The following is a 17,689-nucleotide window of genomic DNA, read 5'->3' on the forward strand; positions in this document are numbered from 1 at the left end:
ATTCCAGACAAGGAAAGGCCAAGGTTCCGTCCTCCTAAGAGACTAAGACAGTGCATGCGTGTGGCGTTGACCTGCCAAAGGTTGCTTTAGGCAATAGGGTTTTAGCAAGGTTAAATTTGGCATCAGCGTTCTATCAACAAAAGTTGTTCTTAAGAGATATACCCTGAAATACATAGGGGCGAGAATTGGGATTTGATGCTGCAACTTTAGAAAGTTGAAACTAACAGTAATCAGCATGGTGGCACTCTGCAGAGAAGGAAGGAAAATGGTGCAATGTTCACTTTTCAGTGAAAGAACCAAGCAGGCGCCATAACAGGCTGTCAGTCTTCTCTCAGGGATCAGACCTCAATTTCAGTTTCCTGAGACTTGAGCATGCAGTTTCTGGGAGGGCCATGAACAGAAGACATAGTCCTTGCAGTAGCTCCCTTTCTGCACGTACTCTGACTGCTCAAGGTTCAGCCAGTTGTTTACTGTCTGGGACCCCTCATGAACTTAGAGCTACGTGCATGGGTCAATGTGAACATGAGAGGTCAGCCAATCTCCATGGCAGCTCAAAGACAAAGCCTGGGACTTGTCCAGGCCTGCCCCAAAATGATAACTGTCACCCCCCAACTAGTAAATTCAAAGGTTACATATCCTCACCCAATCATATGATGCCAGGGCTTCTACCACCCTGCTTGCAGTTTTTCTCTTTAAAAACCCCTTACTCTGAGAGCTCAGGGCCATCCTCCTCCACCCACTGTGTCAGTGTTAGACACAGACCAAGCCTGGGCTTGCTTGTTATCAATAAACCTCTGTGTGTTTTGCATTAGGTATCATCTCTGTGGTGGTCTTGCTCTGGGGTCTCCTGACGTGGGCACAACATCAGCAACATCATGGCAGTTGGCTTTACAAAAGATGCTAGAAGCGGGCAAGGAAGAAAGTGTCCACTTAATGAAGGAAATAGGGATAATGTGAAAGCTACATTTAACAGAGAGATGCTGGAGTGGGCTGGAGAGAGAGCTCAGCAGTTAAGAGCACTGACTGCTCCAGCACCCACATGGCAGTTGACAACTGTTGTAATGTAATTCCAGGATCCAACATCCTCACATAGACATGCATACAGGCATAACACCAATGCAAACAAAACAAAAATAAGTAGCAATTATTTTTAAAAATATTGGAAAGGCTGGGGTTAGCGTGGGCAACATAGGAAGATCTTATAAAAATAATTAAAATACAATTCAGGCATTCTTTTTGCTTTTTCATTTGGGTTTTGTTCAAGACCAGGTTTCTGTGTATCCCTGGCTGTCCTAGGACTTGCTCTGTAGACCAGGCTGGCCTCGAACTCAGAGATCTGCCTGCCTCTGCCTCCCAAGTGCCGGGATTAAAATCATGCCACCCCCCAATTCAAGCTTTCTCTCCTCTTCTTCTCTCTCTCTCCCTCTCCCTCTCCCTCTCCCTCTCCCTCTCTCTGTTATTTTTATCCCTTAAAATTGTCTATTGTTTTCTTTGACATCTGCATGAAATATTTTCAGAGATTCTACATCCACTATGTGATACCATCCTCCTTCATGTAAATCGTAGCATTTTATGAAGAGGGCATTTCTATTTTACAATTTATTTTTGTGGTGCCCGTGTCATGAAACCCCAAATAAAGACCACCACAGAGACGATACCCAATGCAAAACACACAGAGGTTTATTGATAACAAGCAAGCCCAGGCTTGGTCTGTGTCTAACACTCTGACTAAGCAGGTAGAGGAGGATGGCCCTGAGCTCTCAGAATGAGAGGTTTTTAAAGGGAAAAACCAAAAGCAGGGTGGTACAAGCCCTGGCATCATATGATTGGGTGAGGATATGTAACCTTTGAATTTACTGGTTGGAGGGTTTACAGTTATCATTTTGGGGTAAGCCTGGACAAGTCCCGGGCTTTGTCTTTGAGCTGCCATGGAGGCTGGCTGGCCTCTCACGTTCACATTGACCCATGCATGTAGCTCTAAGTTGGTGAGGGGTCCCAGACAGTAAACAACTGGCTGAATCTTGAGTGGTCACAGTACGTGTAGAGAGGGATCTTCTGTTCATGGCCCTCCCAGAAACTGCATGCTCAAGTCTCAGAAAACTGAAATTGAGGCCTGATCTCTGAGAGAAGACTGACAGCCTGTTATGGCGTCTGCTTGGTCTTTTCAATTCTACTTTATTGCATTGGTGATTTACCTCCATGTATGTCTGTGTGAGGGTCTCAGATCACTTGGAATTGGAGCCAGATGGTTCTGAGCTGCCATGTGAGCTCTGGGAATTGAACCCAGATCCTCTAGAAAAGCAGCTGGTGCGCTTAACTCCTGAGCCATCCTTCTAGCCCTGATTCAGACTTTCAATGGAGAAAAAAATCATGTATCAGAAAGTTAACAAGAAGTCTAGGATATATGTGTATATATACATATATATTATCTTGAAACTTTTTTTTAGGTTTGAAAATTTCCAAATCAAGACAGTTTTAAGTTTTCCTTAACTTCTAAGGGTGAGAGGATTACAGGAAACCTCCTTCCTTTCATATAATTAAAAGTAAAACCAAAACTAAACACAGAATAAGAGGAAGGAAGTCAAATGAGGTTCTGAATTTTCCCTGTGATTATCCTGTGTGTGTGTATAATACCAAAAACAAAATTCCTTCCAAAAAGGTGTATTTTTCTCATTGATGCACCTTAGCTTTGTCATTTTGCAGGATGGTGACAAAGATATTATGACTCTCTTCTGTATTGCTGGGCACTGAGGTTGGGAAATGAAGCTGGCTTGTCTAAGGGCATTGGGATTCAATGGGACTTGAACTTAGATCTGTTTACTTTCAAAACTTTGATCAGAAGCCGGGCTGTGGTGGCGCATGCTTTTAATCCCAGCACTTGGGAGGCAGAGGTAGGTGGATCTCTGTGAGTTCGAGGCCAGCCTGGTCTACAGAGTGAGATCCAGGACAGCTGTAACACAGAGAAACCCTGTCTCAAAAACAAAAACAAAAACAAAAACAAAACAAAACAAAAAAAAGGCAAAGAACTTTGATCACGATTTCTTTGAAATTAGGACAGACAGCAAGCCCCATGGAGTTCAGAGACAAGACATCCCCTCTTCTCTAGCTCTTCAGGGTTAGGGACCATAATTCAGTCATTCATTTATTCCTTTCTTTTTTCCCAAGACAGGGTTTCTCTGTATCACCCTGGCTGTCCTGGAACTCAATCTGTAGATCAGGCTGGCTGGCTTTGAACCCAGAGATCCACTTGCCTCTGCCTCCTGAGTTCTGGGATTAGAGGTGTGCGCCACTGATGCCTGGCTTCATTATTCTTGACACAGAGTAAAAGTACAAGTTGTCAGTTGAACTGAATGCACACACAGGCTTGGGTCTTGCTGGATGATAAGGTCTGGAGAAAGAAAGGACAGGCAGAGAACTAAGTAGAGCAGAGGCGTGGGGCGTAGCAGGGCATTTGGAAGGACAAGAAAAGAAAAGTCCTAGGGTAAAGGGTCATGCCAGAGAGGGTAGACAAGGTTGTAGATGTAATTCTAAACGGTCTTATTAAAAAAGAAACAGAGAGCCGGGCGGTGGTGGCGCACGCCTTTAACCCCAGCACTCGGGAGGCAGAGGCAGGCGGATCTCTGTGAGTTCGAGGCCAGCCTGGGCTACCAAGTGAGTTCCAAGAAAGGCGCAAAGCTACACAGAGAAACCCTGTCTCGAAAAAAAACCAAAAAAAAAAAAAAAAAAAAAAAAAGAAACAGAGAGCCAAATAAAGAGTTAAAAGAGCCGGGTGGTGGTGGCGCATGCCTTTAATCCCAGCACTTGGGAGGCAGAAGCAGGTGGATCTCTGTGAGTTCGAGGCCAGCCTGGGCTACAGAGTGAGTTTCAGGAAAGGCGCAAAGCTACACAGAGAAACCCTGCTGTCCTTCCCCTGAGAGAGAGAGACCTTCTTCCTGTGTCCTGTCTTTTTTATTGTCCTTCTGTTCTGCCTTCTCATTGGCTGTAAACCCAACCACATGACTTCCTCATCACTGCCTGTCTATATAGACCTCCAATTCTCTATGGTTGGTACTGAGATTAAAGGCATGTGTCACCATGCTGGCTGTGTCCTTGAACACACAGAGATTCTGCCTGCCATGTGATCAGATCAAGGGCGTGTGATACCACTACCAGATTTCTGCTTAATGGCTTGCTCTTAGCTCTAATCCCCAGGCAACTTTATTAACATACAAATAAAATCACATTTCAGCACAAATAAAATATCACCATACAAGGTGATAGAATTCTCACAGCTCCTGGCAGACCAGGGCCTTCAACTTATTTGTTCTCTTTTTATTGACCTTTTTGTGTATTATGGATTAAACTCAGGACCTTACACATGACAGGTCCATCATGGAGTCCCACCCTATCCTTGTAAGAAGAGAAATGGACAGGGTGGACGAGTTGAGTATGGGAGAACCAAGGCTTCTTGTTTGGACTGACTCCTTCCAGAACCAGGGTTGTAACAACATCATGGATGTAGTGAAGAGTAAGACTACTGGCGTCACGAAGAGTGGGGTTCAAGGTTCAAAATGTGCAGGTGACTTTTGCTGACGCCACTGGGAGGCTGAGTCATACAGATGTGTTTGGATCGTCTGGTTCCCAAATTCAACAGACTTCCCATGACTACCTGTCCTTGGGGTCCTGCCATCCTGCCCTCAGCACTGCTAATTGACCCCAGCGAAAGCCTTCCGCCTGCCTGGACTGACTTTTAGCCCCACGGTGTCTCCTGGATGAAGCAGCCCACTGTGCATGTCTGCTGAAGTCCCGAGATTGGCAGCGACTCTGGGGTAGCTTGGTTCCGCTAGGTCGTTTCTAATACCTGAAAGCTGGGAAGTAGCAAAGAAGGGATGTTTGAGGCAGAGGGGCTCTTGGCTGTCTGTGCTTGAGACCAGAAGCTCAGGTCCTTGGGGAAGCAGAAGGCAGTGGATGATTCAAGGTCACAGCATGAGGCATCCGCAGGGAGTTTCCAGTTCTAACACACTTCCGAACTGTGACTCAGGAGCAGGTGGCCCAGGAGGCTGGCTTCAGCTGATGGCCCACAGCACCACACCAGGTGGCTCTTCTGATATGAGACAGAATTTCTTAATTTTTCCTTTTAACAACATGCTTGGGTTTAGAGAAGGAGAGAGTCATGCCCCAACTCCAAAGCCAGCTTTGATTATAATTGAGTCAGGACTACAACTTTTCTAGAAGTAAAGAGATATTGATGTTTAGGCAGTGAGATTTACCCTGTAGAGAATATTGGTACCAATAGGTCTGATTATTCTTGTAAATTTGGATGCTAATAAAGCAGGAGATTTAAGTAAAGTGGTTCAAAGCCCTGTACAAAAGTCAGAATTGTGTGCCATTCTTATGGTACTAATGGACTTGACAGAACCTTTCAATATAGTTACTGACTCTCAATATACAGAAAGAGTTGTTTTGCATATCAAAACTGCTGAATTTGTTCCTGATAAAACAGAATTAACTTCACTATTTATACAATACAGGAAATTATCAGAAATAGGGATCATCCCATATATACAACACTCATCAGATCCCATACGAACTAGCACAAGGTAATGATGAGATTGATCAGTTATTAATAGGAAGTATGCTGGAGGCCTCAGAATTTAATAAGAAACACCATGTCAATAGCAAAGGTTTAAAACCTCACTTAGCAACAAGCTGAAGAAATTGTAAAAAATTGTCCTACTTGCTCCTTCTATAACCAAACTCCATTGCCTGCGGGTAGTAATCCTAAAGGTATACAAAGAAATGAAATCTGGCAGATGGAATGTGTTTCCTCACTTTGCTGTTCAAGGGCCTCAGCTTCTTCTCTCCACCCACTGAACCGTTCTAACCGGGACCATATTCCAATACTGCTGTAACTAAACCTTTCCAGTCTTGTGAAGTAATTCTGTTCTGCGTGGACCATGTATTCAACATCTGCCTCACGTCATATGAATGCATGTCATAGGAAACTATTGCTTCCTTAAATCTCCTTAAATCTAACCTTCCTATAGGATCCCATTTAACTTCTGTATAGCTTTGGGGATACCTGTCTTCTGGTGGTCTTTGTTGAATCACATATGGATAAGTCAAGGTTGTTTTTTTAATAACCTTGGGCTGCTCCTCTCTCATTCCATAAGGTAATGGAGAGAGGTTGGTTCTCCTCTGAATTCTTCTGTCTGTGTCTGAACGCTTTTATTATCAGTTTTAATAAATTTTCTAAGGCTTGTAATTTATCAATAGTGGCCTTTTCCAGGATTTGTATATTTTTATTCAGCTGTTCTAACACTCACATATTATCAGTCACCTTTTAACTCTCTTCATCTGTAAATATTTCTAAAGCTTTTATCTTGTCAGACAAGATTGTATTGTTCTCCTTAGTAACTATTTGTAAGGCATGAATCTTTTGAATAGTAGGGGTTTTTTTCTAAGTTTTGCATATTATCAGTCGATTTCTCATATTTGGCACAGATATCAAACCATTTTTTAAGGATAAGATATGAATTGCCAGACTGATAATGATTATGACCGAAACTGTATCAATCCCAGCTAAGTTTTTTTTTAATCTCTTCAGTTAGTTTTTCTAGCATCCCGTCCATAGTAGCACTGAACAGGGTCCTAATTCCCTGAATTGTGATATTCCCAATCATTGACCTGGGAAAGGTTTTAAGACTGTCCTTTCCCCTTATTCTTTTACCTTTTTATTAAATTAATTACTTTAATAGTCGAGTTCACCGTTTAAAAGTTGTCAAGTGACCACAGTTGCGATCCTCGGAGATTGTTGTAGATGTAGTGACAATATTTGACCAGGAGGTGCAGTAGCAGCAAGGCAGCTCGGGCTCTGCACGCCTGAACCACCCCAGACTCTGCTCCAGCACTTGTGCCCCGAGAACAAAGTTGGTTTGAGAGAGCAGCTGTACGCTGCGCTTAATTTATGCTAGCGCTTGCCTGCGCAGAGCTTGGTAGGGTAGCGGCGCACAGCGCAAATGCGCAAAGCAGCGGGAACATGCCTTAGCAGCTACGCAGGCCGCCGGGGAAAGCAGCGCCTGTGCGCGTCGAGCGGGATAGATTTGGGAGGGTAGCTGGTGGCCGCAAGCGCCTAGACCTCCGAGCAGGTGGGGACTTTTGTCTGAACAAAAAGCCGGGTTGGGCTGGACCCGCAGTTCAATGCACCGAGGTTTAGCGGCCCGGTGTTTCCTCTGGCTAACACGGCAGGCAGCTAGGACTGAGCGACCTCCTTAGCGAACCCTCAGCAGCCAATAGAGCACTCAGTGGGCTGAGCTGAGATGGAAGGGAGGAAACTGTGGGGCGGGGAGCAGACTTTGCAGCTCTAGGTTCTGGGACAGGAGGGGCGGGAATTAAAAAAAAAAGGGGGGGGTGGCGTGGGAAGTGTGCCACAGCAGCAGTGGAGGCTGAGAGGGGAGGCCACATGGGCATTTGCCCCAGGTGAGGCCACTTGTTAAGAGCAATCCACCCCTGTCAACGGAAGAATGGATGAAAAAATTGTGGTACATATACACAGTGGAGTACTACTTAGCAGAGAAAAACAATGAAAGCATGAAATTTGCAGGCAAATGGATGGAACTAGAAAAAATCATCCTGAGTGAGGTAACCCAAACCCAGAAAGACAGTCATGGTATGTACTCACTCATAAGTGGATTCTAGATATAAAATAAAGAACAATCAGACCACAACCCATAGAACCATGGAGGCTATATATATAGCATGGAGGTCCCTAGGATGACTGTGGCTTATAATAAATTTCGGTTTTACTCAATTACTGAAAAAAAAAAAATAGCCAAACGAATGGAAACACATGAACTATGAACCAAAGGCTGAGGGCCCCCAGCTGGATCAGGCCCTCTGAATAGGTGAGACAGTTGATTGGCTTGATCTGTTTGGGAGGCATCCAGGCAGTGGGACCGGGTCCTGTGCTCATTGCATGAGTTAGCTGTTTGAAACCTGGGGCTTATGCAGGGACGCTTGGCTCAGTCTGGGAGGAGGGGACTGGACCTGCCTGGACTGAGTCTATCAGGTTGATCTCAGTCCTCGGGGGAGGCTTTGCCCTGGAGGAGGTGGGAGTGGGGGGGTGGGCTGGGGGGAAGGGGAGGAGGTGGGAGGGGGGAGAACAGGGGAACCCGTGGCTGATATGTAGAACTGAATGGTATTGTAAAATAAAATAAAAGGAAAAAATAAAAATAAAAAAAAGAGCAATCCACGTGAGTCTGTTTAATGGGTAATTGGGATTTATTAAGATATAAATTTGACCAAGTAAACAGCTGAAGTCTTCCTCTGTTCGGCCTTGAGAAACTGCACCTGTCTGATCACGCCCAGAAGAGAGCGTGACCCCTTCCTCTTTTCTTTTAAGAGGTCATATGCACTGGCAAGAAGCACTGCCTCTTTCGGGCTGGATAGCCAAAGGTCATGGATGAAGCAAATACCACTACACAAGGATGCTAGAGATGTGGCTCAGTGGTCAAGAGAATCTTTTAGAGGGCTGGAGTTCTCTTCCCAGCACCTACAAGAGTTAGCTCATAAACTATTTTAACTCCAGCCCCAAAGGGGCTCTGGCCTCTGTGGGCACACACATCATGCACGCACATAGATCCACATAGATAGACATATATACATGATTCAAAATAAAATAAATCTTTTTAAAGAGGGGAAGGGGATGCATTCTGAGGACCAGACCTGTCCCCAGGCTCATTGGGCTTCTCTTGTGTCCCTCTGTCTATTTTTCCTGGATATACCAATGGACTCTGATTTTAAGATCTTGATTTGGAGCCGGGCGGTGGTGGCACATGCCTTTAATTCCAGCACTTGGTAGGCAGAGCCAGGTGGATCTTTGTGAGTTCGAGGCCAGCTTGGTCTACAAAGTGAGTTCCAGGACAGGCACCAAAACTACATAGACCAAAACCCTGTCTCGAAGAACCAAAAAAACAAAACAAAATAAAACAAAAATCTTGATTGGGGGTTCTCCAGTGTCATAAAGGTAATTTTTCAAAAGCACACCAAACCTGAAAGTAAAAATGCCTGTTTAATTGTCAAAGCGTGTTTTTTTTTAAAGGTGTATTTTTTATTTTAGGTGTGTGAGTGCCTGCATGCATGTATATGCATCTCATGTGTGCTGGTGTCCACAGAGGTCATAGAAAGGCATTGGAACTCCCGGAACTGGAGTTACAGATGGTTGTGTGCTGCTGTGATGTTGTGGGAATTCGATCTGTCTAGCCAATGGTATTGGGGTGACTAGCCCTATGGTGCCTGGTCTTCTCTGAGTTTGTGACGAGATAAGAACTGAGGAGGAGGGTCGTACACGCTCTGTGGGACACGGAAGGTTTCCTGACGCCGTGGTGACCTGGAACTTTCCCCATCCCTCCCTGGCAGACGAAGAGGCAGCGGTCCCGCCTCCCTCTGTATTCGTTAGCATGTTATTCCCATTTAATCCCTTAATAAATTATTGACCAGACTTCCGTGGGATTTCACTTTACTGTGATAGCTGGGAACTGAACCCAGGTCTTTCGCAAGAGCAGCAAGTGCTCTTCACTACTGAGCCTTCTCTCCAGCCTGATGTGTTTTGTTTTTATTGTTGTTGTTGCTTTATAATGGCTCCAATTTGGAATCTGAAGAGAAGGTTGTCAAAATAGACAACACTGAGGTTTGCCAAGGATGTTGGGAAGGGGAAACCATCACATGTGGCTGATGAGGATATATACTGGGCAGCAACTTTGGAAAACAGTTTGGAAGTTTCTTTAGGAACCTAGATATGAATTTACCATATGGTCCATCTGATCTTGAGTATTTTCATAGGATAAATGAAAACATATCTGCTTACTCAGTGACATATGTGGGAATGATCATAGCAGCTTTATTTATATTACTAAAAAACTAGAACAATCAAAATGCCCACCAGCTGATGAATGGATGAACAATCTGTGGAATATTATTCAGCCACAAAAGGAATGAGACATGGACACATGCCACCACATAAATGAACATGGAAAACACTGCACTGAATGATAAGAACTGGACATATATTTATCTGGACTGTTCAGGACAGGCAAGCCCGCAGGTGGAAAGCAGATTGGGTTTGCCAGAGACATCATGTTGGGGGAGGTTGTCAACTGAATGATCTCAAACTAGATTGTTGTGTGCCTCTAATTCTAGCACTCGGAAGGCAGAGGCAGGCAGGTCTCTGTGAGTTCGAGGGCTGTTACACAGAGAAACCTTGTCTTGAAAAACAAACAAACAAAATAAGAAATAAAAGTAGATTGTGATGGTTGCACAACTCAGCACTTTTATTAAAACCTTTATAAAAATTTTAAGAGGGCATATATTAGCCGGACGCAGGTGGTGCACACCTGTAATCCCAGCACTCAGGAGGCAGAGGCAGGTGGATCTATGTGAATTCAAGACCAGCCTGGTCTTCAAAGTCGGATCCAGGGCAGCCAGGATTGTTACATAGAAAAACCCTGTCTTGAAAAACAAAAAACAAACAGCAACAAAAAGGTACATATTATTATATGAAAATTATGCCTCAGAAATTATGTTTTAAAGCATTACTAAGTGTGTCTTTAATGGTAGTTCTGGAAGCTTCATCAGCTACCACAGGGAAACAGAACAAGAACGACCAGCTGACCTACAGGGAATGCCCAGGGTGCCTGGGAAAGGGCAGAGAGAACAGAATGTTAAGCCTTTTTCAGGAGAGGGATGTTGGAACATCCATGTCTGCAGGACTCCCTGTGTGGTTTCAAGAGGGTCCCCAGGAACTGGCCTCTCATCTGCCTGACAGCTTCTCATGCATACAAAGGTGATAGAACAGCGTGCTACAAATGAAGTGACAACGACCTCGAAGGTGCAGCCTCAAAATGTCACCGTGAAAGCCCGGTGTCTCGGCACTCAAGAGGCTGGAGGATCATGAATTCAAGCTATATAGTGAGACTATATCTAGACTATATAGTGAGAAACTGTGAAACAGAAAGGAAGGAAGGGAGGGAGGGAGGGAGGGAGGAGGGAGGGAGGGAGGGAGGGAGGAGGGAAGGAAGGAGGGAAGGAGGGAAGGAAGGAGGGAAGGAAGGAAGGGGGATTGGTGACTCACATCTGGCACTCTGCAGGCAGACTGCTATGAGTTCGAGGCCAGCCTGGGATGCAGAGTAAGTTCTAGGCCAATAAAGACCCCAGAGTGAGACCCTGTCTCAGAAAACAATAAACAAACAAAACCGCAAAACCACAACCAAACAAAAGAATTCCACAATAGTAAGTCGCAGTCTGGGGCCCCCTCTTTCTCCATTACACATGTTCCATCTACTCCCAACCTCCATACAGGGGGTGCCTACCTCAGAGCACAGGTGCACAGCCCCGCAGTGACGGCAGGGGAGTGGTTTGGAATGTGGTGGCCTCTTCTTGCTGGCCTTGACTGTGATGCAGCCCGTGTGTGGCAGCCTATGGACACTGCTCCAGGCAGGTACACTTGGCCCTCTGCACAAATCCACCCACCGACGAGGCACTGGTCAGCGTCAGAATAGCACCTGCCGGGGGCTCTTTCCCAGTGGCAAGGTTTGCAACTTCTCTGGGGACCAGTGCCCGGTCCCAGATGGCCAAGCCAGATATGCTCCCTACAAAGGCCTCAGAGCTATCAAACCCACCCCCCATAGTGTCTTGTTCCTGGCCCAACACGAGGGACCCTCCAGGAGGGATCTCATAGCCCTCTCTGAAGTGGGAGCCGGTGGCTACTATCCTTCGGTCTATGTGGAGCCAGTACTTGCCCTCTGTGGATGTCCAGATGATACAAATGTGGTGCCACTGACCGTCCAGGAGTGGGTGCAGGGACAGTTCCCTGAAGACCGGGTCACCGATCACAAAGTGGATGGAGCCGGGGACCAGGGAGTCTCGGCCATGCAGGACTAGCTTGTTGTCATTGTCTTTGGTGGCATAGGAAAGGAGGGTGCCCAGGTGGCTGGAGGCCGTACGAACCCAGCTGCAGAAGGACAGAGCTCGTAGGGGCACGAGGAAGCCGGGGCTCAGAAAGATCACGTTTTCAGTGGAGGCGTTGGGGAAAGTTAGCACGGGTCCCGAGCTGCAAACTGGAAACAGGGAAGAGCGTCATCCCCGAGCACGAGGCAGTTCAGAAGCATCCTGTTGCGGGCCTGCTCCTCGCTCTCACCTACATCACCCAGGGGCTTTGGAGTGCTTGCCTCCCGCCCTCTCCTCTGTCCTCGCAATCTGAATGCTTCTGCTCCACAGGAAGGACTAAGAGCTAACTTCTCAGGGAGTGGATGGATCCCCTCTGTGTGACTCAGCTGTCTGTCTATGAAGCCCCTCACAAGCAAGGGAGCTTCTGAGCTGCCTGTGGCTGCTGTAACTCTGCTACAAGGTGATTGACTTAAGCCAGCCCTCTCTCGGAGGTCATAAACCTGAGCCTGGTCTCACAGGGTTCAAGACACAGCTTCCTCCAGAGGCTCAGAGGAACTTCCTCCTCCTGTTTGGAACTGGTAGGAGCCCTGCAGGCCTTGGTTCCTGGCTGTGCCTCAGTTCCACAGTCCATCCTCCTAAGCGCTGCCTCTGTCCTCAAGTGTCCTTCAACTCCGACTCTCCTGACTTTCTCTCTAGCTTCTGGTGACTACTATCAGCCAGATAATCTAGGATGATTCTGTAGGAAATGAATCATTATGGTCCGTTTTCAGTGTGAGGTGCCTTTAGAACGCGCCTATGAATCACAGAGAAGCCGGCAGCACCGGCCCCTCTCTTCCATCTAGCACCTGGTACCTGCCTGCTTGCCTGGGCACTTTTTAGTCTATCTTAAATTGAGAAGTCTTCTGTGGGACTGAGCCCAGGCTCAGGAAAGTGGAGGCCATCATGAGCCCAGCAGGATTGGGGTGGGGACTATCTGTCTGAGACAAGTAGAAAAGATTGTCCCTCTCTGAAGAACTCCATCAATGAGAATCCAGGAAATGTGGTCAGGAAAATAAAACTCACCAGCCAGTTCTGCCCTTTGGGCTCCTGCACAACCACAAACTAAACTATTTCACTTTGGCTACTCTGAGACCCCGTGTTCTTATTATGGAGCAAGGGTCACTGTTTCACACAGTTCCTCATCTTGAGGCTCCTGATGCAATCACTTCAACAGAGGCCCTTCGGCCATGTGACCTGACCTGCTGAGGACCTGCAAGCAATAAGGTTGGCCATTCCCTCTTCTGGTATTGGGTATATGGCCCTTGGGGGGAAAGCTTTTTGGGGTGACGGGTGGGGAGTGACATTATAACCTCAGGTATTACTAGGGAAACCTGGAATTGGATAGGGAGGTGACAGGCTTGTGGCACTTACTTCTTTCTGGTCCTTGGTGGGTCCTTGGTAGGGCTGCTTGATGGCTGCTTGGGGCTTGGAACTTCTGTGTCTTCTGGACATGGACAGTGAAGTCTTGGGGGGAACTCCTGTGTTGGAGTGAAAGCCTGGATGCCTGGCTGTTTCTCCCCAGTTGCAAGGAGCCTGGGCCTCTCTGAGCAAGCTGAGTGGGGGTGGGGGCTGTAGTCAGCCCCAGAGCCTCAGTACCAGGGGGGGCCCTCTGCATCTGTCCCTCCAGAGCAGCAAGCCTGGCATCCTGGCCGTGGACTTGCTGTGTTAAGCTTGCCAGTGCATCCTGCAGGGCCCGAATGCTCAGGGCCAGGCTTGCAGTAGCCTCCCTCTGTGCCTGTTGCTCCCTTTCCTCCTCCACCCACTGCCTGCTCTTTGTGCTCAGGGAGAGGTTCAAGGCTTGAAGCTTGGCATCCACCTTCCGGCTCCTGCGCTGGCTCTTCCTCAACGAAGCTTTTAGGTGGGCCATATCCTCTTGTATGGCGGCTTGAGACTGGTTCACTGCTAGAGCTACGGCCTGGCTCTCTTCCACCAGACTCTGGAAGCGGGCATCCACATTGTAGTGCACGTTATAGTTGTTGGCAATGTCCTGCAGGTGTGTTAAGGTCACCTGTTGGAATCTCTGAAACTGTAAAGAGAACACAGCTATCATGGGACTGGCATGATGCCATCCTAAGTATACTTCAGAAACCCCTATTCTGCATCAAGCCTCTGGGTGGCACTGTACATAGATTGACCAATTTGATCCTCGTCACCATGCTAGGACATATGGGGGGATTATCATAACTAGTCCCAAAGGGCCAGGTACAAAGGGGGTGACTGTCCTGAGGTGCCACAGCCGCTTGGTGTAAGATGTGGGCTCCAGGCTCATGGCCCTGGCTGTGGTCCTTCCCAACTCTGACACTCTGGAAGACCACAGTCAGTCATCTCACTGCTGTGGTCCTCAAGGCTACCTCTGTGATCAGAGGGGACTGAAGATGAGCTGTTTGTATGAGTGCATTTAAAAATATTTTAGTTCACCCGGGCGGTGGTGGAGCACGCCTTTAATCCCAGCACTTGGGAGGCAGAGGCAGGCGGATCTCTGTGAGTTTGAGGCCAGCCTGGGCTACCAAGTGAGTTCCAGGAAAGGCGCAAAGCTACATAGAGAAACCCTGTCTGGAAAAAAAAACAAAAAAACATTTTTTTTTTTTTTTTAGTTCTAGGCCAGCCTCATCTACAGAGCAAGTTCCAGAACAGCCAGGGCTACACAGAGAAACTCTGTCATGAAAAACAAAAATCACCCCCCAAAATTTTATATTTATTTGTTTACTTTGATGTGTACGAGTGTTTTGCTTGCATGTATGTATGTGTACTTTGTGTGTATCCAGTATCTTCGGAGGCCCCAGGATGATTGTGGGTAATTGTGAGCCATCATGTGGGTGCTGAGAATGAACCTGGGTCCTGAGCAAGTAGCTAGTGCTGTTAATTGCTGAGCTATCTCTCTAGCTCCAAGCACATTATTTATTTATTTATTTATTTATTTATTTATTTATTTATTTATTCATTCATTCATTCATGGTTTTTACAGTTCTGGGAACTGAATCTAGGATTTTGTTCATTCTAGGCAAGACAGCACTCTGCCATTGAGCAGCCTTAGCCTTGGCCTTTTCAGGTTTTTGTTTTTCTTTTTTTGTTTTTTTTTAATTTTTATTTATTATTTATTTTTCTTTTTTTTAAAAAAAATATTTATTTACTTATTATGTATACATTGTTCTGTCTGCATGTATCCCTGCAGGCCAGAAGAGGGAGGCAGATCTCATTACAGATGGTTGTGAGCCACCATGTGGGTGCTGGGAATTGAACTCAGGACCTCTGGAAGAACAGCCAGTGCTCTTAACCTCTGGGCCATCTCTCCAGCCCTATTATTTATTTTTCTATTATCAGCTTGATACAGTATAAAATTTCCCCCCTCCCAAATGCCGTTTATTGAAGGAGGGAGGAGGTCTTAAATACAGCACAATGGGAGAACCCCAGAGGGCAGAAGTTCACTACTCATGTTTTACAATCTTGCATCTAAGCTGTTAACGCCCATTATGCAGGATACACAGACAAGGATGTTTCCTTAACCATTCAGGAGGGTGCAGCCCAGCAGGGAATTAGCATAGGGAGGATATCAAGGTCAAGGTCAGCAAGCAAGGCAACAGTTACCCAAAACGGGGGCCAGGGCCCTACAAGTCCCCTTTTACTAATAAATGAGCTTCTGATTTAGGTTGTGTGGGACATCAGCAGGTCACCTTACCCATCATGGAGACGCCTGCCCAGGCCACACAGGCACTCTGTCTTAGGTTGGTGAATGCCCCCCCAGACATTACCCATCTCTGAATACTCATTATCATACAGGCTCAATCGTGTGTGAGCTGCAGAGTTAACTGCTGCCAAAGATCTCAAAGTGGCGCTGGGTTTGCAATCTGTGTGTTCAACGCAGAAAAGACTAACAGAGGTCCTATCCCACCCATAGCCAGTAGGCCAAAGGCAACTGAGCCATTCCCATCCTTAACGAGCCTTACTACAAATTGGAGTCCTTGTAAGATGGTATCCCAAAAGCAAATGGAACTTGAGTTTATAAATTTATAATTTTCAAAGCCAATCGAAATGTATATAACTATTGAATTAAATTTATCATGCCCAATAAAATGAAAGATTAACTAACTGTGGTAACTACTTTTGTTGCCAGGGTCTCCTCTGTGCTAGCTGTAGTAAGCAATTATGAAATGGTAATCCCAGAAACAGTAGCAGCGATGGCCGCCACTGCTATAACAGCAACAACGGCAGCAGCAATGTCAAATTCTTTTCTGGAGCGTGTGGGCATCCACTGGCATGACTACAACTCCAGGAACACGAACCACTAAGGCCCATTTTTCTTGTTCCCAGCACGACTTAGGCTGGCAGCTCTGCAAAAGAACAACTAAGAACCATAAAGAATAAACAGGCAGCTCACAAGGAGCATAACTAATGGTCTTATAATGGCTACATTCAGGCTCATAAATTTTAAGGTATCTTCAAAGGGGGCTAAATGAATTTTAGGAGGCCAATAAATGTTGCACAGAGCCACTGCTGTAAAGTAGGTACTACACCAGCTTGAAGAGGGTTGTGAAAATGAAAAGGCTTAGCTGGCATGCTACTGTTAACAAATGGAGGTCAGTGACCTTCAGGGTTATCCTTAATCTCCAAGGTGTCTGGGTGACACGTTCTCAAACATACTTGAAAAAGCAGTTACCATACATTACCTTCTGGAGAATCCAAAAGCATGGCTACAGTTTCTACGCTCATGTTAATGCTTGCCAAAGCTGGCCATATTGGGCTCTCAATATCCATTTTTTGTTTTGTTTTTCAAGACAGGGGTTCTCTGTGTAGCCCTGGCTGTCCTGGAAGTCTCTTTGTAGACCAGACTGGCCTCTAACTCATAGAGATCTGCCTGCCTCTGCCTCCTGAATGCTGGGATTAAAGGCATGTGGCGCCACAACTCCCTTTCAGGTTTTTTGCTTGTTACTTTTGAAACAGAGTCTCACTCAGTAGCCCTAGCTGGCCTAGAACTCACTATGTCACTCAGGCTAGCCTCCATCTCACAGAAGATCTTACTCAGATCTTCTGAGCACTGGGATTATGAGTAACTACCACGCCTGGCTTTAGTGGGATCAGTATAGGAAGCGCTTGGGCTGGGGTACTGTCTACAGACCCCAAGTGGGACCCTTGGGCAAGGGCATATGTTCTGCTTTGAGGAAGACCAGTGTTCTCACAGCTCCCACACCTATGGACACTGTCCTGTCCTGTTGCTACCCAGGCCTCTCTGCCTGTGCTCTTTGGGCCTCCTAGAGACCGCTTTAAGTCTCCTGCATCTTCCCCCACACACTGTCTAGTTGGACTTTAGAGCCGAGCGTAGCAAATGCTTGCCTGGTTTCCCAAACCAGGTGAGACTCTTGTCAGCCTCCAGCAAGGATAGCCAACCAGTCGATGTGTCCAGTGAACACAGACAGCAGCTCCCTCTGTAACATCCATTACCTGCTGCTGGCTTTATCCAACCGATGTCCCATCCGTGTTTCACCTACCTGCTCTTCTAGTCGACGGAGCCTCTCAAAAAATGGTTTTCTTTGCCTAGCTGGGTCAGCTTCCTGCAACAGAGTCCCACGTGCACATATGGACACAAAAATGAGGAGAAAAGACAGCGTCTTCTTCTTTAAGCAGCCCATGCTGGGAGACACAGACACAGGAACTGAGGCTGGTCCCTGAGTCTGTCTCATACAGCTCACCATCTGAATGGTTTTCCTCTTTCTGTCCTGGCTGAGTGTCAGGT

At 46.5% G+C, this 17,689-nt stretch overlaps 1 protein-coding gene across 1 annotated transcript; it reads right to left on the reverse strand.

The window, feature by feature from the left end:
• Window positions 1-11,029: 11,029 nt before the first annotated feature.
• Window positions 11,030-17,689, reverse strand: Ptx4 (pentraxin 4). Its single transcript, XM_028854611.2, has 3 exons — window positions 17,445-17,689; window positions 13,333-13,987; window positions 11,030-12,092 (listed from the first exon to the last, which is right to left on the reverse strand). Exons 1-3 carry the CDS (start codon window positions 17,646-17,648, stop codon window positions 11,452-11,454), a joined length of 1,500 nt encoding a protein of 499 aa, XP_028710444.2. The 5' UTR covers window positions 17,649-17,689; the 3' UTR covers window positions 11,030-11,451.

Source organism: Peromyscus leucopus, chromosome 8b (genome assembly GCF_004664715.2).
Source record: "Peromyscus leucopus breed LL Stock chromosome 8b, UCI_PerLeu_2.1, whole genome shotgun sequence".
Taxonomy (NCBI): domain Eukaryota; kingdom Metazoa; phylum Chordata; class Mammalia; order Rodentia; family Cricetidae; genus Peromyscus; species Peromyscus leucopus.